The sequence below is a fragment of the Gouania willdenowi genome, chromosome 12 (genome assembly GCF_900634775.1).
Source record: "Gouania willdenowi chromosome 12, fGouWil2.1, whole genome shotgun sequence".
Lineage (NCBI taxonomy): Eukaryota > Metazoa > Chordata > Actinopteri > Blenniiformes > Gobiesocidae > Gouania > Gouania willdenowi.
This window is the reverse complement of record NC_041055.1, coordinates 23,081,993-23,101,978: the sequence shown is the minus strand read 5'-3', so window position 1 is coordinate 23,101,978 and position 19,986 is coordinate 23,081,993. Positions and strand designations below refer to the sequence as shown.

Genomic DNA, 19,986 nt, shown 5'->3' with positions numbered 1-19,986 from the left:
AAGTTAGTTGACAAAGTTATGAATTATTCAAGATGGTTGTTGGGGAATAGAGAAGGATTTAGCATTGTACCATTTTACATTCACAATAAAATACAAGCGACTACTGTATTACTGAGCATTACAGCTTTGAATCTACGATTAAGATGATTGATTCAGTCAATGTTCCTACTCAAATTGGTGACAAATGTATTATCGATAAGGTTGATTTTCTTGTACAGCTACAAAACACATCACAGGAGCTGGATTACTGTATTGAGTTTCTGAATAACTGACTTTTAACAGCTTAAAATGCCTGAAATTATGACGACGAGATTTGAGAACATGTTGCAGAATTTTAAGAAATTCATGAAATTCACAATAAATCATCTTCTTTTTTGCTTTGTAAATGGCAACATCTTTGTTAAAAAATAGTGTACATAGAGTAATATAACATGGTTTTGCCTAAGCCGCTTGAAGCTACTTGAAGCTAATCCTCCCATGACCATGTGTAGCCTCCATCCTAAGGAGAAACACTGCTCCCACTGTTGGTTATAGTGATGCCTTGTATCTGAGCAATGAGAAAGGAAACATTGTGCGAAAAAGCGCTTGGCATTTTCAGCACTGTGTGTGTGCTACACGCATGCCAGAGTGCATGTGTTGGCATTCTGATTCTGTGCTGGTAAGACAGCTCAGCTCACTCTGGGCCAAGGAGAAGGAGAAAGTTCAACTGTAATCAATGAGGTCCCGATGTGTGGCCAGAGACCACAGGAGTCACTGCTGATGTTGGCAATCTGTCACCTCAGAAGATGCTTAAACAATGCTGGGTTGTATTTTCAAAACATCTGTTAGTTAGCTGGTTACTTATTTAACTATGTTACTATAACTCGTCTTTCTTTAGCATAAAGTAGTTTTTGAGGAGAGTTTGATCAAAGGTAGAATAAATAAACATCCTCTACCCACAAAAAAAACCAACCTCTCCCGTTATCTTCCAGGAGACTTGAAGTCTCAGTGCAGCTAAGATACAGTGGGTTCATTGTTTTCGTTTAGTCACGTCACAGAACCGCACAAACACAATTAAGGGACTCTGGGTTTTCTGGAGATGTTCATTATCATTCAGGCAACAGCAGCTTTTTTTGTTTTTGTTTGCTGCAGTCATTTATCATCTATCTTTGCTTTAGATGTTGTCTTTAAAATAAATGCTTAGTTTTTACTGGGAGGCTAAATCAAGTTTATGTTGTATATGGATGGTTATTAGAGTGGTGGTTTATGGCTGTAATGTTTCATAGAAGTTTAGTTTATAGATGATTTAAAATGTTTCCTTTATTGTGGCCAATGTAAATGCAGAACTTTGCCTGAGCAACAGTCAACAATAACGACAGGGTGCCTAAGAATTTAATTCTGTTTCTGTCAAACTACTTTTTATTCGGCCTGTCCAAAAAGCCAAGTCTTTGTCTCAACTTAAAACCATTAGTTTGTAATTACCTGGACTGAATACCTTTAAATCCCCTGCAGCTTCATACCATAATATAGACAGTGTTTGTGTAGTAGGAGCAACCACATTAGTCCAGCCATCATTTTTGTACAATCACGGGCTGAATAATAACCTTTTTTGATATGATTCTGAGCTAGACTTTTTTTTATCTGGTTTGAAAATGAACATTAGGGCTGGTAAAGTTATGAATACAAGATGGGGGGTGGGGTGGGATATGTTGGCTAAACGTAGCTCTGTTTATGACACCTTGTCACACATTGATGTCTCAGGTTAACTAATAACCAAACCAGAAAATGAGTTACACAATTTCCACAAACTTTTTTCAAACTTTCATAGCACTTCAGGTTGAGTATTGGCAGCTTCCGGCAAACTTTACACTAATGCAATTTTGACTTTTTGTAATTGAATCACTAATAGAATGTTTATACTTAACTGCCATCTCAAGAAGTTGCCAATACAAGTGGTTGAAGTCAGAAAACATGAAAAGTCATGAAACTGGTCAGGTTCCGTGTTGCTAAATAGCATTATGGTTACTGTTAATTGGGTGGAAAAGCCAACGCTACCTTTCCAACAGGATTTCTTTAATGTGTCAATACCATAATGCTGGCATTAGATCAGGACTTCACTTCACTTTTTGTCTGGGAGTATTTTAGATTTTATCTCGCTCATTGATCTAAGACATGACTTGCACTCACCCACTTGCAAAGAAAGGATCCTGCAAGGAAAATAGAACTAAAACTCCTCAGTTATTTGTTTTGAACAAACAACTGAATTTTTTTAGATGAAAACGAATTAATAAATCTGAACAGAAATCTCTATAAAATAAATAAAAAAAAAGGTCAATTTCAATATAATACACATTTTATTCATTCGACAAGGGATAGGAAGAAGCCTAGGCTTGTCAAGTCCTACCCCAATTTTTCACAATTAATAAATGCAAAATTCAATGAATTAAACTGAATGGACTAATGCATGTCAAAAAAAAATCCTTATGTACATTACTTTTTTATTTTTTTTTAAATGTATTATAGAATGTGTTATTTAGAAGCATAAATGACCTTAAATATTTCATGTTTTAGAACTCTGTTTTTCCCACCTGATTGACAGATGATCTGGCCTATTTTTATTGTTTGTGAAAAATCAATTAATAAATCTGACTCTCAATCCCAATTTTGTTTTACAATATTGACTTTTCCAATGGCCCATTCCAGTTTACTAATCTAGTGGTCAATTTGGAATATGAATAATAATGAATCTTTTTTACTTGTTGTTTAAATTTGAATGGCAGCCACAGTACCCTAGAACAGTGGTTCTCCAACTTTTTTTTAGCTCAAGTACACAGTTTTTCTTATTTCTGAATCCAAGTAACCCCTTTGTCCGACTACAACACTTTGCTGAACTCAAACTATTAAAAAACAACTATAGAACATACTGTTGGAATGATCGAGTGACAACACACATTTTAAAGAAGCTCATTTTATAAATAAGTGGAAAGAAACACTTTTTATTTGGTGGTTTCCAACCTTTTTTGGATTGTGACCTCAGTTTTAATCAAGAATTTCTGGTGACCCCAAAGACCATTAGTTTTTGATCTCGTTTGAGATCAGATGTATTTTTTTATTTTTACTGCATTTTAATTGAACAAGATTTATATTTAACAAAGTGAAAGTATAGAAATGCAGTTGTTTAGGATTGTGTGTTTTAATAAAAAAAAAGAAAAATTAAAAACAATTAAACTTCCGTTGCGGAAACCCGATGGCTGGGAAGTGTCAGGTGAATGCATTTAAAGAAATGAGCACAAATGCAAAAAGGTCACAACACGAATGCAAAATGGCCACAACGGAAGTGTTTCCGACGGACCGGTATTACAGACGGACACGTTTCTGGCGGATGTTTTTAACCCGCCAGAACAGAGAAGAACAAAAAGAAGACATCGAAACACGTATGAAAGTAAGTGAAAGTTGATTAGGATACTCTTATATTTTTCATATCAGGCTATCATATCATAATACCAGTTGTGACCTTTTTGCATTTGTGTTCGTTTCTGTAAATGCATTCACCTGACACTTCCCAGCCATCGTACTGTAGTGCCGTCACGTACCCCCATTTGAGAAACACTGCCCTAGAAAACATGAATATGCCACACAGAAAGAAACAGGACTGGAATTCATCTTGGTCTTGTCTTTTTGTTGTTTTTTTGCTGAGAGTTTCAATGGTTTTACTAAAAATGTTTAAATTAAGTAGAGAACCATTATTTGTTATATCTACGATGAGCATTATTTAAAATATACTGTTAAGGTCCTCACTGGAGTCGGTCAAATTTCCCTTTCACTTCATACAAACTGTACTGTATTATCATAATTTTCAAACATCCCACATAAGAGGCTCTAACGGCTCAAACCACACACCTTTCTTCGGTGTGCGTTAATCTTGCTGTTTGCACTACTGCTCACCTTGGAAATGTTTTGCTGTTTCTATTTTTAGTAATGAGACATAATGGCCTCATCTCTCTCTGTACTCAAATACAAGCAAATTTTATCTGTTGGTCTGACTCAGGTTTCAGGTCTGGAAGTGGGCAATGTGATGCAGCGTAATATGGCATCTGGCACCTGTGGTCTGTGGTATAATGAGTTTAGGTTGGAAACAAGGCTCTGCAAAATGACGCTCTGATTGTTGTTGTGGAAGATGAGCCTCAGCCTCCTTTGAAACAGTTGAGCATCAGAGTGAAGGATATTAAGCTGTGTTGCTTTGACTGGTCTGAGTCACTCATTAAATTGATTTAGTGTCTCCAGTCTACGATGTGATTACATGAAGAACCATTTTCTTCACCACTTTTCCATTTTTTGGTGTGCTGTGGAAAATGTAAAACCATGCTTGATCTCTACTTAGAATTTTATCTGTAAGATTTATTTCTCATTGTAAACATTTAGAAGGGTCATTCCTCTCATCTTAATATTGAATTTAAATTAGTTTTCCACTATTTCATTTTTTTTTTTAGCAACTAGCCTTTGCCTCCTAAATATGATGGCTTCCTATGATGTAATGTGATGCTTCCTTGCAGTATTACTAGTGTATTGCTATATTTAGCTACTATTTGGAGCTCATGTTGGTCATGAAATAGTAGCAAAATATAGAGATGTCCCGATACGTTTTTCACTTCCGATGCAATACCGATATTATAGACTTGCATATTGGCCGATAACGATTCGATGTGATATCAGCACGAATCATACATACTTTTACTACTTATTTTGTAGTGTGGAATGTTAGAAAAGGCTTGATCAAGTGATGTTACTCAAACAGAGATCAATAGTCAGCAACAGTAGGTATGAGAAAAACTGACCCATGTATTATTAACCAATTGGTTACACACATTTTAACCTTCAACATAATATCTACAGTATTCTACAATTGAATAAATATAATATAATATATATCGGAGATTTTAGATGCAGTCCGATAAAATCCGATATTCGTTTTCTGGCTGATATCTGACCAATATCTGATATCAATATCGGATCGAGACACCCCTAGCAAAATATAAACACATGTATATCAGACAATCTGGGGCATGTTTTTCATCATAAATTCAGGATTATGCCCTGTTAGTGCCCGATTTGTAATGGCGACCCGAATTGTAATAACTAGTCAATAATGTAAGAAGATGCTGAGCCCAAAACGTTAAAACTTGTTGCCCATAATGTAAAAGGTTGTTACATTATGGGGCAGTCTGAATGTTTTCCCCTAACATTGTAATAATTTTATTACATCATAGGTTTTCTAATTACATTTTGGGTTTTATTACGTTACTATAACAATTCGGGTCTTGTTACATTTCGGGCTCTAACATACCCTGTTCATATTCTTTGTCCAAAAAAAAAAAAAAAAAACATTTTCTGCTTTTTGTTTGCAGTGATCCTTACGTCAAACTTTCCCTATATGTTGCGGATGAAACCAAGGAGCTTGCATTGGTTCAAACAAAAACGATTAAAAAGGTAAGTCCTGAAGGTATGAAGTGTGTCATGGCTTGTAGTGCTTGCATCAGTGATCTGAAAACATTGTCCTTTCACTTATGTACATTTAAAAAAAAAAAAAAAAAAAAATGTCAGATTCTGCTTTAATAAACTGCTGACAGATAGGATTAAACATCGAAATACATGGACACAAGTTTGACATGTATGTCCTTTGCTGTCTACACAGCTAATAATCACCACAAGAAAATAAAATACAGGAAGGCACCAGAAGGCGGTGTTTCCTCTTTCTGTACATGTTATTCATACATGGTCATTAGCTGGACTTAGAAGCACATTTCCAAGAAGGAAACTCTTCACTGCAGGGGTAGGCATAAGTTGGTGAAAAAGAAATAGATACTAACTACAAGAGAAAAGACTAATATCGTTTATTTGAAACATTTTTTTTCACTTTCTGTAAACCCTTAAAAAGTACAATCATTTTTAAGGCAGCAAACATATGTATCCTGTATCATATAATGGTACATTTTGGTTACATTTCTTGCATAAATGTTTCTTTTCCTTACTATTAGCTGCGAGCAAATCCCTCTGTTGCTGTTTAGACCGTGCCGGCAGACAGATGCTGCCAGTGGCCACGTTTGCTTTATAGGATAAAAATAGCTGACAATGCACTGCTATGTGGAGCAGAACAAAAAGCGTCACTGTTCAGATCCTTCACAGCCTCTACTATGTCACTTTAAGTGGGCCACCTTTGATGCTATCATTGTTTGAAGCATAGGGCCTACTTGCAAGACGACATGAAAAAAAAGACAGAATGCTTGACAGAAGCAGTGAGAGGGCCCCCGAAGTGAATACTTTTGGTTCTTAGTTATTGCCCTAAGGACCCATGTCCGATTTACCACCTTGGAGAGGTCAGTTGTGGTTTGTGGGTTTAAAATAAGTTCTTAGAGCGTTTGTAGGGAAAAGTTGTCAAAGTGCATCAGGTTCATTTTTATCGTGTTATCCAACGAGTTTCAGCTGAGATGCGATTTTTATTGACTCTGTAAAATGTTGTGCTTAGTAATCAGAAAGACTTGTGGATTCAGGGCTTCATTGACATTCAGGTGTTTAAACCTTTTCACACACAGAAGGAATGTGAAGTGTCATGCAGTTCTTCTCAGTGTGGTGAAATATATCTGTATGGGCAGAAGGAGAGAGAGTTAAGGGCAACATGTTTGTTGAGCTGATCCATCTGCATTCGGGTGAAAATCCCCATGGCTGTAAAGCTACAGACTAATGCCAATCACTGGTTCCTGCTGCTGCTCCAAACTTCTCTTAACAATATAAGAGGATCACTGAAGTACAAGCCAGGGCCTTTATTTCCCACATGCTCCCTCTCTCTTTTTCAGTAGCTTCAGTAGTTCCATTACAGATTTTTGCAAAAAAAAAGCGATATTTCTAAATGTCCACAAAGTATAATTGCACTTTGAACGTGTTTCCATTGAAGGTTGTTTTGGGCAGGAGCCTAGGAACTTCTGTGAAATCTCATCCCGCGAGACTTCACTGCAGGAAGATGGATGTGGCAAACCTTCTTATAAAACTCTGCATTACTTTGTTGTTTCATGTCTAATCTGGCAGTAATGATTTTTAAGTATAATGCTAAGAAATGTCACCGTCTCCTCTTCTGTCTACACGTACCGAGTCATGTTTTCTCGGAGAGAAGTGGTCATGTGACCATGTACCTCATGTTCTATGACGTGTATTTGTGGAAAACGTGCTACTGTAGCGCTTTTGCGACACATTTCATTATTGAAACGTCTGAAATTCCTCCTTATGAAAACGTAAAAACTTTGTAGCGATATTTGAGTGTTTTTTTAAATTCAGGTGTTTTCATTATCAGTTTTTATTGCGCTATTTAGATTTTGCGCATTTCCAGGGGTAATGGAAATGCAGCTTCTGTCTCAGTTGGACACATTTCATACATTTGCTCATCTTCTTCATGTAAACAGATTTTTAACATACATTTGTAGATATGTGCTTTAACCATGCTTTCTATTGTTGTTTTTCAGACCCTCAATCCCAAATGGAATGAAGAATTTTACTTCAGAGTGAGTTCAGTTATTCTCAAGTGCTTTAACAAAAATTCCTTTTCTTCTTTCTGTTGTGGCGTTTGTTTCTTAACAGAGTAACCTCAAAAGTACAGATACTTAATGGATTTTGACAAAATTCTAAATAAAGATAAACTTATTCTATGTAAAATTCCATTACATTTTGTAAGCGAGCTGGATCAATATACTGATTTCTGGATCAAAATCATTGGTGGATTTTCAATAATCCATATCTTGGTTCATTAATGACTGAATTTTATGAAATTTGACTTGGTTGGGTCCTCAATTACCCCAACAAGTTTCAGATGTTTGATAGATAAATGTTGATAGAAATTCCTTCCAAGTTTTTAAAGTGTAAATGATCACGGAACCATGTTCAGGATCACTGATCCAGATAATTGCCAATATCTGGCAAAGATGATATTTGGTGCTTGGCAGAGGTTTGCACTTCTTAAGAGCAGTAACTTAGGCCGACCTCTGCAATCAAACAGTAATCCCTAATCAAACAGACCACATTAGCCTTTACATCTCTGACCCAATGTGCATGCTAACTCCTTTGTGGCTGTTTATACTAGACTAGACCCAGTTTGACATTTCAGCTGCAAATGCGCAAGAATTTGCAGTCAAAGGTCAAAGTAAGGTCACACCAAACTCTGTCTGTGCCATTTTTACATTGGTTGAGAATTGAGAACTGTGTATGTATGTTTTTAGTATTTAAAGTGATTACATTTATTACATCAACACTAATTCATCCATCAGAGAGCCTAGTTGAGTTTTGTCATTTTTGAAAGACACTTGACGAATAATATCTATGCTGTAATAATAAGTCTGGTTGTCTACTTGGTTCTATTGTAGTTTTTTTCATAAAGCCAATCTAACAGCTCTTCCCGTTGTGTCACCAGGTGTGCCCGCTCAATCACAGGCTATTATTTGAGGTGTTTGATGAGAACCGATTGGTAAGACTGACACTGACACTTTTTTTTTATATTTCATCTTCTTGCCACTGAAACGTGACAATGTTTTTTGTTTCACTTTTATTAACCAGCACTCACTGCATTACAGTGTCTTATAATATTCATACATTCTATATATTATTCATAATACAAGGTGATGTTGGCTCTGTAAGAGACAGCATGCTAATAAGCAAGCAAACTGTGACAAAGAACACTGCAGCATCTTCATCTCAAAGAGCAGAATTAGAATATATTACATTAAAGCAGTTGGGAGATGCGGTCAGATTAGGATTGTTTGTACACGTGCAGAGAAGAGATAGTGGACAACGGATTGTGCAGTTGTAGCTGCCAGACAACAGGGAAAAGATAACGACCAAAGGGGAGATTTATAGATGCAATGATGGTTGTTTACACCGATTATACAACTATGTGGGGATGACGGCAAATGACTTGAGCAACCCTTAAATAGGCAAACAGCAGGAAACATCAGGTCGTATAGCCAACGTAGGCTTTCAGTTGTCATGAGAACTACATTTATTGTCTACAGTTACTGAAGAAAACATGGAGAAAAAAATATTTTAAAAATCGATGTTTACTCTAGAAGGGAGGGATGCAGTTATTGACAGCATCTATTTATTGTTCTTGAGAAAAACTGAGTTCACTGTACCCATGGGCTTGGAGTTTGATGTCATGTTACAAACACAGGATGCGATGCAGCATAGTTCTGTTGCTCTTGGCTGGAAAAGGCAATGCTGATCTGCCCTCCCCCCCAGGTTCAGGGCTGCTTTGTGTGTGTGTGTCTGTGTGTAAGGACCATTCGTGGGAGGGTGAAATATCTGAGGATTCCTGTTATCAGGAGCACAATTCATGGCTATTTGGATAGTCCATTGAAATGAAGACTAAAATCAATTATATCAGTGTTAATCATCATGCAATGAACATATCTCAGCATGTTCTTTACAGCCCTACACAATCACTGGCACTCAGCCCATCATGAAAAGGCCAGCTTTTTTCTGTCAGCACATTGCAAGCTGTCTTTGGCTGTAGAAGAGCCAATGAGACAAGGATATAGTAGCACAACCTTCAGCACAATCTTCGGCTTATATGCGCCTGAGTGGCTCCTCCACCGTCCTGTAAATCTTTGTCGATCTTGTCCTTGTGCTTCTGCATTCAGTATGTTTTTCATTTATGGTGATGTTCTACTAAGCCTCGCGTTACAGTACTCATGATAGATTTGTACTTAAATGTCCAACTAAAACACTAGATATCAGCGACATTTGAGTAAAATCTATTTTTAATTGAATTAAGAAATGGAGGTGGAGGATATGCTAGTGTGAAGTTTAGCTTTGTTTGATGTGCTTAATGCCCATTAGACCATAATTATTTTGTTGTCTCTCACACATACGTAAATATGTTGACTTCCTGACATTTTATGTATTGTTACTTTGTGTAACGGGCTGGAGACAAACAACTTTCCATTTATACCTCCGCCAAGGCGGTCATTTTTTCTTTGTCTGTTGGAAGGAATTACGTCAAGAGTATTTGGTCAGAATTTAGTCAAAATCTGTTGAAGACAGGAAGATTCCATAATTTTTGGTTTGAATCCGGTATCCGGATCAATATACTGATTCTGGATAACTTTCAAAAATTAAACCCTATCTCTAGTCTTTGGGGATAGTTCAAAAAATATATATCTTGGTTCGTAATTGACTTTATTAAATTCGACTCCGTTACGTCTGGTTTGTTCCTCAAGTTTCATCCAGATCGGATCCGAATGACTTATTTCTTCTTGATTGTCATTATTAATGGATTTAGAAATTTCTTTAAAAAATGCTATTAAAGTGTGAACTATTAACAGGATCGCTGAACCAGATAACTGCAAATATCTTGCAAAGAGCATATATGGTGCTTGGTGTAGGATTGTACTCTCTGCGTGCTCGTGTTTATAATTTTTTTCCTCCCTTCTGATTACTCAATTTTTAGTCGAACTAAAATGTCACATCATTTTGATGCCTTCTTGTCCACAATGCAAAGCTTTCACTAACTTTGTATTACCCTTCCAAATTTTTCCACAATTAATTAGATACAAAGGGTTTTCTTGTCGTTTCCATTTGTTGGACTGGAAACCTACTGTGGAATCCACTGTATTTCAAACCAGTTGTAGAAGTTGGTACAATGCAGCTACTTTTCCCAACCTTCTCTGAAATGTCAAGTTGTGGTGTGTGATATGTCTTTTTTGTGTACAAGCGTAGAGTCCGTCTCTACTGACTTTTATTTCTGGGTAAAATAGGCTGAACTCCTTAAAGGCACACTGTGTAACTTTTGACCACTAGGGGCGCTAGGCTTGTAACTTTCACGTTACAAGAGTCAGTCAGGCCAGCATCCCTTTTGATTGTGTATGCAGATAGTAGTTGACCTGTAACTTCGGGATAACAGTTGGCTCTAAGGGCTGGGTCGGTTGGGCCGGGGTGCAAAGCCGGGCTGGGTTTGCGCTGCGGCTGGAGGAGCAGCCACCGACGCCCTCCTCTCCCCGCCGCCGGAGGCCTGGCATTTGCCGCGTCGGTGGCGCTCCCTCCCTACTCCCTGGCCTCGCCGCCATTGTCTGCCCCCTACGGCGGCTGGTGTTGGGGTGGATGGGGTACGGGTGACCCGAAGGGCTCGGGGCAGTGTCCGGCGCCGGGTGGAAGGCAGGTTGGAGGAGGGGGCCGGGTCTCGGCGGCGTCTTTTTAGCCTCCTCAGAAGCAGTTTTACATTTTTTGCTTGCCATGGCCAGGAGTCAAAAATACCAGCAAAAGCCTTAGCCCAATGAGTATATCTGAGCCTGTGGTCACGTGACTGCTGTAAAGTGATATGTTCTCCAGGTCACATGATCTGGTCAAAGATGGTTCGTCTCTCCAAACTTACATGGGCGGTATTTGAAGAGGGGAGCCTCGCTCGGAGCATTGATACTGCCAAGTGCTGTATATTGGCCTGAGGAACCATTTAAAATAACTCATATGGGTCAACTCTTGAGGTCAAAAAGTCTGTGGTGTGCCTTTAAGGTAATGTGCAGCTCTTGTGAAATCTTTGATTGTGAATGTGCAGTGCGTGGTTTGTGAATTGCCTTGTTCTGCACCTTCTGCTATTGTTGAATGGTACGAGAATTAATGAAGCCCCCATTTTAAGTCTGACTTTCTCCATGGAAAGGGTTATATCTGCCATGTGTGTTTAGTGTTTTTTCAAAATGATATCCAAATGCATTATGAAGACCCTGCTAGTCAAGTGCTTTCCTTCATATGGGTGATGGTACATGTCAATTCTGTTCCAAGTAAACATACATTCCCCTTGAGAGGTCTGTGTGGTTTTTTTTAATGCGAGCTGCAATCTGTCACATATTCTGCTGTTTACTCTGTCCATGTGCTTCTTCTAAATTTTTTTTTGTTGGTTCTATTTTTGGCAGCAGCTTCTTTATGCTGCTTTTAATCCGAAGCCAATTCAGGGAAGTAATTTTGTGCTGTTTGTTGGCACAAGCATTTGGTATTGTCTCACAGTGGTGAAATTTTGGGTCAAGCTCTACCAATAAACCCCAGCCTGTCTGTGTTTTAGCCCTGCTGTAGGCTTTCTTCCGATCCAGGGATCATTTGGCTTTAAAACTGAGTCAGCTGAGATTAACTCAAGCAACCCGTCACCACCCTGAACTAAATAAACAGGTACAGAAAATGCAAAGATCCAATTATTTTATCCTGAAAACTTAAAAATAATTTAACTTAACTGGGTGTAACTGTGAACTTGATTAGAAACATATTATAAGGTTCACAAGTTTGTTGATGTGTTACTCTCCCTGTTAGAGGGTTTTCATGTATTTCAGAATTTTGGTTCATAGAAATGAATGGTCTTGTTAACGTGAGTTATTAAAAAAGAGAAAAAAATAGAATAGTAAATAGAGGGATGAACAGGATTAGGGCAGAGTTGATGGCAGCATCAAGTTTTAACATGTGGTTAGAGGCGTCATGTGTGGTCACGTGACTGACAGACAACCCACTATCACCTCGGAAACCAGGGTTGCTGGCCACTCTTAACCAATCATGTGAGGAATGCTGGCTGTCACTCGGCTTGGGCTATTTCAGCTGTCTGTCGCTAGAGCACGGCAGTGCTAAGAGGTTGTTAGACAGGGATCCTTCCTTTGGGTTTTACCCCTAACTCTTTCTCTCCTCCCCTGCTTTGAGTGAAAAGTTGTCAGCTGCTTCTGCAATAGGTCTATGCTTCTGTGGATAGACTTATTTTCTCTGTAAAGTTCACTGTGGGTAGGAAAGTTGTGGAGAAGGCTTTTAAGAGAGAGAGGGAGGGGGAATGAAGGTGGGGTAAATGGGGAGGAAAAAAGGGGGGATCAGTCATCTAGCCAGTCAGAGAAGAAGTGGGCGACACAAACTGAACAGAGGCAGGAGCCACAGGAGAAAACGAACAGCTTGTCGGCAAGGGAGGAAGTGAAAAAGACTGGGAGCTGTGAGGGAATATGGCACAGCGTCTGCGTTTATACTTTGGCTCAGGCCGAAGCAATACAGCCCCAGAGATACTGGAAGGAGGCGAACTGGAGCAGCACAGACATGATGTGGTCACATCTTTGGTTTCGAGGCCTTCACGAGAGCCACCAATACAACGCAGCCTATCAGCAACTTTTGGTCCTCACTTGGAGCCATCTCTCAAACGCAGTTCTTCCATGTTCATCCCTCAGCTTGCCTCCTATGCTGAGCCCCGACCAATTAGAAGCTCATCCATGCACATCTCTCTCCAGCGTGCCAATGGATCAAGCAATGGAGATTCCAGTGGCGACGCTGATGATGATACCCCGCCACCCTGTTATACTCCTCCGGGACCTGCGCCTGCCTATACTGAACCACAGACTCAAGCAGATTTTCTGCAGCTCCCACCACCTCCATACTACAGCACAGAGCCTTTAAACTCACAACCTTTTCCGTCTGATTCAAACCTTCCCAAACGAAGGGTCTTTAGTATTGGCTCCAGTTGCCATGCACCCGGAGGTCAAGCTGGTACCAATGTTGGTGCTATTTGCATCCAAAGGAATTCCGCTGACTCATCTGATGTCCAGCATTTCCGAATTCTTCCCTACAGTGATGGCAGTGGCTGGTCTGTGCAACAGCAGAACCTGGACAAGGGCTCTGGGGTCAATGCTACAACTCAGAGACTCATCTTTCAGCTCCAGCAAAATCAGAACCACAACATGGACAAACAACATGTTGCTGCACCAAACAAAGCTGGCACAGATATTTGTTGTGGCAGCAAAGAGGGCCGGCGTACTCATTATCCCAGAATTCAATTGCAGAGGAGTTCTTCTCATCAGATGCTGCTGTTGGGGAACAAACATGGTGCCGACAGCCCGACAATAGAGGAGAATCAAATTGATGAAGAGACGGAGTCACAAAGCACGTCCAATGGATGTACATTTAAAATACAGAGGGAAGCAAACAGAAGGCAGCCACATTTCAAAATTTATTTTACATCAAGTGGAAGTGATGAGCAGAAGGTGAGCATTTGTTGTTACTCTTCATCAAATAAAATTTAAGGTAAAGGCTTTTGTGAGGCCTAACGGGACTTGAATTAATAACTTTTTGTTTGGCTTTTAAGGCCTCTTTATTAACATTTTTTCAATGTTACCATGGGGAAGAAAAACATTTGAGAAGAATTATAAAACATTTTCTACAACTGTTATTAGGTGTTACTCATATTGGGTATAGTTGAAAATGGGATATTTGAGCTGTGGCGACACAAAACTTATAAGCATTGCAGAGCTGAAGAAAATGGCCCAACGCTCCTTCACAACTGCAGGCGTGTAGCATTATTCCCAAAATTGTTTGTTGAATTACAAAAGCAAAACAGCTGTAGATAAATTAATGTTCAGTCTCCACTTGTTGCAATCTATTTTACAGAAATGTGACACTTAGGATTTGATAATACCCCAAGCCGCAGTCAGTGCACTTTAGGAGCTGACTGTTTCTATATTTAGTCTATTTCCAATGTGGTTGTTGATTTTGAGAGCAAGCTTGCAGCAAGGCTACTCAGGTTCAAGGCAAGAATGGATCCATGCCCTCGCAGCTGCTCTGTGAGCAATTAAGATTCATCATATCATTACAGCCCCAACAACAACTCAAAGATTTCAAACAACTTATTAGTTATTACCTGAAAGGCTCATGTGTCAGTCATTTCTTACTTTCCTGTTGTTTTTGTTTTTTATTAAAGGGAATATTTGGACCAAATTACAAGGATGGCTCAGTTGAATATCTCTTATATGTAACCTTTGGAATGAGGTCATTTAGAAGTTTTAAACACATGCTTGTGGAGGTCCACGTGTTTGACAATCTGTGACGTGGTGATTACTCAAGGAAGTGTGCCATTCGCATAACTAGGTTTTTTTTTTTTATCAGGTTCAAAACATCCGATTGTTCTGATCGTAGTGTAGACCTGTCCACTGTACTAGCTGGTCAAATGTCACATTGAAATGTTATTTTTGGTGTAGAATAACAAATGGGTAGTAGTAATTCCATTGTGCCAGGAACATGGTATGCAAACGCTGATTGGCTAAAATCTCCAAAATTGCAATGCTCACATATTGAGATATGTTTAGTGTTTGAATGCTAAAAGTTAAAATAAATGATTTCCAAGACATTTCTTACATTAATTAATTTGGTCTAACCTTGAGTATATTCAGGATTAATTGCATATCAACTTTAAGCTGAGTCATTGTAGAGATGGTAATGACCAAGCGGCTTGTTCTCATATTACATGTATTTATTATACTGTAAATATTCCTGTGAGGATTTTAGCTGATAGTAGTTCTACCTTAGTGCATAGTAATGTGAAACGGACAATTATTTTTCAGTTGAAGATGAGGTTTTTCAAATGGTAGCTCCTAGCATTTTATAAATTAAAATTATTACAGTATATAATTTCTAGAATTTTTTTCAGCCTCTTTATACAACACCAGTGCCATTTTCTTCTGGTTTTATAACTTAAATTGTTTATTTGAGGATTTGGTTATTTAACCATTTTACACTTTTACAGACTTATCTGTAGCAAGCATATTATTTTGGTAAATATTTCTTTATGCTGAACTATTAATAAGACAGGGTTGTAACCATGTGGTTCTCTAATTTTGGTGTTTCTATTTAAATGTAGATTCAGCATGTAGTTTTTAATCCACATTTAAGACAGATTATATAATGTTTAAGGTCTTTTTCTTGTTGTATTGCTTTGTTAAAATGTTGTAGTGTTACTCCAAGACATCATGTTGCACATGCCACAAAAAAAAAACCTATTTTTACCATAAAGTCTTGAAGTGACTCTTTTTAAACAAGTGTTTTTGTTTGTTTTGCATAGCAGCACGCCGCCATTGCTTTTATCACAGTCCTGCATAACTTTTTTCCATTCTTTGGATTGTGATTATTTGGATTTGTTATTATGCTACAGGAGAACGTAAGGATTCATTAGGCTATTGTTGGAGAGATGCTCTATTTTTTTTGTTTGTTTTCTTTGTAATGCAGTCGTGTTAGCACAGACACTGTTGAGTAGGTGAGACAGTCTTATCACACCTCAGTGCCAGTCTGGACTTGTTCCAGGTTGCGTTCCCATTGTAAACTCCCAGTCACTACTTGTAGCCTAACATTAATTTTATGGCTGCAAGCCTCTAACTATGAAGAAGAAGATGGATTTGGATGTACTGTACATAGGATGAGATATTTTTATTTATTTATTTTTTTTTAACTTAATCTGGATGTTTGGAAATCAAAGTATGACTGGCAGATGTGCAAGTACATATCACCAAAAGAAAAAAAGGTATTTTTAAAGCTTGGTTTTGAAGTAGTAGTAGTACAGTATTGCATTGTTCAATGTGTAGAGTTTGGTGGTGTATTATGATATGGAGTCGAGACAATTTATGGCATTGTTGCTGAGATGCCCCCCCCCCCCCCCCACACTTCCTGTTTTTAGCATTACTAGAAGGAAAACGAATGACATACCTTTATACAAAGGTTTTTGCACTGCGCACAGATCATGGTGTAAGGCTACTTGAATGAGTCATCGCTATGATCTCAAAGTAAAAGTAGAAGCTGTTGTGAAAAGTGAGACCAGGATTTTTACTGACGAAGGTTTACAAATGAGTCACTCAAAGGCGCAGGTATTAATGTGCAGGGCCAGGCACGTATTGTGCCGTACACTCAAATTTGCACCTCCACCCACTTGTGCTGAAGCAAAGTCCATCTACATCTACTGGGAAAAGCTCGAAGTTCCTTTGATGAAATCGGTGTAGTATCTGGTTTCCTTCTTTTACTACTTGCTTAGCTCTAAAAGTGCCATTAGCTTTGACAGCTAACAACCAAAAAAACTTCTGATCACAATGAAATGATGTATTGTACTTAAGCACTAACAATTTATTCACTATTGCACTACTAATCATTTGCATCACTCAGTGATTACCTGGAAATATAGCAATCCCTAGCTACTACATGAGCAATAGTCACTGATTACTCTTGTATGTTCAGGGTGGGGTAGAGTCGAGTCATGTCCTCTCAGCAGAAATGACTGTTTTTTAACTCCTTTACCATACCGAGTATTTAAAGCTGTGTGCTTGCTCATACAGATGGATATACATACTTGCAGAGTCATGGAAGGTTCACATTTGAGCCTACAGCTGCCTCACTTAAGATGGATGATCTGTTTCAAGCTATCTCGCAAATGTATAAGAGAATTAAACCAAAAGACTGAAGCAGATGGTGACCAATTAAACTTTTAAGAAACATCGGCCTGCTGTGAAAATTTCTCCATAAACAGTTGATTATGAACGTTATGGCAAACTAGCCAATTTTCCACAAACAACAGTTGGTTAACAGCTCAATCCTTGATTGCATTTTTTTATTTATTTTTTAAAATCCAACTCCAGTTTGAATCAACACTCGCAATCAGAGATATGTTAGTTTATGCAATTTTCTAAAGGAATTGTGTCCCACACACAGGCTGCTACAAAGAATGGGCTTTTCCATCTCGGACAGGTAATCATCTGTTGATCATGAACAAATCTATGGGAGTCATCGAAGGAAAATGCATATCTTCCCTGGTTCTTATCCCTTTGCTTGGCGTTCCTTTTGTCTGGTAAACTTTGCTTTTTTTCTGGTGGCAGTGGATGTCATTTTTCCTCAATGGGTTCACAACTGTTCCTTTTATGAAGTGATTCCAAAGGCCTGTCCATAAATGAAGTCTTAGACTGAGTCTTACAAATAGACATCTGTGATAATGATTAGTGATGAAGATGGCAAATAATAAATACATTTGAAGTTAAGTACAGTTGGCCTTTAATAAAATCATAGAATATGATTGTTAAAAAAAAAAAGGCTCAAGGCTATTTCTGGACGTGGCTGCTGATTAGATAAATGTTTTTGTAACATTTTCATCACTACAATTGGCATATACATCTAGACAGACCTGGTAATCGACTTGATTATTGTGGTTTTCCCCTTCACTATCCCTGCTGGACATTTTGGGCTTCCTACAGACTTTCTCATAATAAACAAATTACTCTGAAAATGAAACCAATAAATGTGACTTTCTTTTTTCCCTAGACTAGAGATGATTTCCTTGGACAAGTTGACGTTCCTCTTAGTCATTTACCGGTGAGTCATGTGTGTGTCTGAGTTGGTGCTGGTAGCCATACTGCTTTAGCACTGTTTTGAGTACTCAGCTGTTTCTTATCTTCAATTTCACTGTGGCTAATTAACCTCTGTGAAGGTTGAGCAGAAAGTGTCTGTGTCTGTCTTTAGCGTGAGAATGTCCTCAACACACAAGTGTTTTTAGTGGGGATGGACAGCTTTCTCTTTGTTGGAAAGAGAAAACTGGTTGTCAAGAATGTAAACAGATTGGCGGTCATGGGGGACGGTGCCCTTCAGGCAAATATTGGTACAAAACATAAATGATAACACAGCTGCACTATCAAAATAGTTAATTTTTAGGGTAGGTTGCACACTCCAACTGTGAGAACATGCTTTAATGGTCAAAATAAATAGTTCAAATTTTAGATGGAGCTGCAGTTATATATAGATAAATTATAGGGCATGTTATTTTGCCAGAATTAATCTTTGCTGCCCATTCTATTTGTTTTATTGATTTGCAGATGTGTGTTATTACATCTGTGTAGCTGTATTAAAGACTAAAAAAACAAAACAAAAATGTTTTAATAGTTTTGAACACTGTAATAATTTGGGAAATATTTTTAGCCTTAATTTAGACAAAGGATTCAATGGCATTTTTACATTTTGAAAAACATTAATAGTGGATAAAAAAAAGAAAATCTATCATTCTGTTTTAGTGTATGAAAAAAACTTCACATAACTGACAAAAAAGTTTTTAAATCTATATATTTTTTAAAGGACTTGAAAGACTCCCATTAACATCTTAAAAATAATGTTCCAGCTGTAGCACCTATACCCAGGTGATTTGTGAGCTGTTGGCAATGTTGCAGCTCTTTAAAGTTTTGTTTAATCCGTCGACTTCAGAAGCTTGACAAAAGTTGACGGGGTTAATTATTATGAGAAATCCAAGTCCCACATAGGTCCAGGAAATTATAAACAGATAAAAGCTACTGCAGTACCATTAAAACTTTCAAAAAGTGTGGTCAAGATCAAAATGTAATTTACAACTAAGTGATTAAGCATCAACAAGGCAATATAGTGCCTCATTCATGGGCGTTCTGCATGCTTAAACGTTGAGGTACTTTACCCCTTTGCTGTAGTCATCCCTTTTTTCTCCTTACTGGCTTCTTCTTTTCATTAGTCAGGACAGCAAAACTGATTCATCTCGAGGTGATAAATCAATTCCCAATACTGTATTCACAATATAAGTTGGGTTGATGCATCATTGAGTTTTTATTGCTTTTAGTTGGAAACTTCTGAAAAATATTCTGTTTGTAAAGATTGATTGTTGATGTCAATATTTGCAACAATAGTTTTTATATGTGCTGACACCATGTGGGAAAGGTAATTATTTCTTCATTATTGCATATACACAATTCCCTACTCCTCCAATTTCATTAAAATCTTTTTGTGCCTGCTGTGATTTTTCTTTCTTTCAATCTTTGTGGATTTTACTTGAAATCTTTAATTTAAACTTTCTCATTTATAATCTAATTGACAAATTAAGGTTGTAAAGAACCAATTTATTGTTGGAGAATCTCTATTTTATAGAATGATTTCTGTAGCCAAAATGTGTATGAACAGGTGATGTTCCTCATGGTTTATATTCATAGTTGTTTGTTTGGACAAACTTGTGTTTGATCTTTGTAGACAGAGGATCCCGCCATGGAACGACCCTACACGTTTAAAGACTTCCTTTTACGGCCAAGAAGGTAGGTTTTGTGCAGAATGTGACAAATATTTTTAATATAATTGGTAATAAAAATCATGTTTTGGCCAAATTTAATTGTATGTAATGCAGAAAACACTGTCTAATTATGATACTGTAGTCAT

The 19,986-nt window shown here is 37.8% G+C and overlaps 1 protein-coding gene across 20 annotated transcripts in view; it reads left to right on the top strand.

The window, feature by feature from the left end:
* nedd4l (NEDD4 like E3 ubiquitin protein ligase) overlaps window positions 1–19,986 on the top strand; it is a 49,455-nt gene that overhangs the window by 5,663 nt on the left and 23,806 nt on the right. For 5 of the 20 annotated variants that reach the window (XM_028462695.1, XM_028462694.1, XM_028462693.1 and 2 more), the window contains exons 3-7: window positions 5,385–5,466; window positions 7,491–7,529; window positions 8,432–8,485; window positions 18,088–18,138; window positions 19,804–19,865. In XM_028462695.1, coding sequence (XP_028318496.1) covers window positions 5,385–5,466; window positions 7,491–7,529; window positions 8,432–8,485; window positions 18,088–18,138; window positions 19,804–19,865 — 288 coding nt within the window. Of the gene's footprint in view, window positions 1–5,384; window positions 5,467–7,490; window positions 7,530–8,431; window positions 8,486–12,460; window positions 14,004–17,484; window positions 17,521–18,087; window positions 18,139–19,803; window positions 19,866–19,986 lie in introns of those variants that run through there. The other 15 variants (XM_028462688.1, XM_028462676.1, XM_028462674.1 and 12 more) reach the window with 9 other exon arrangements.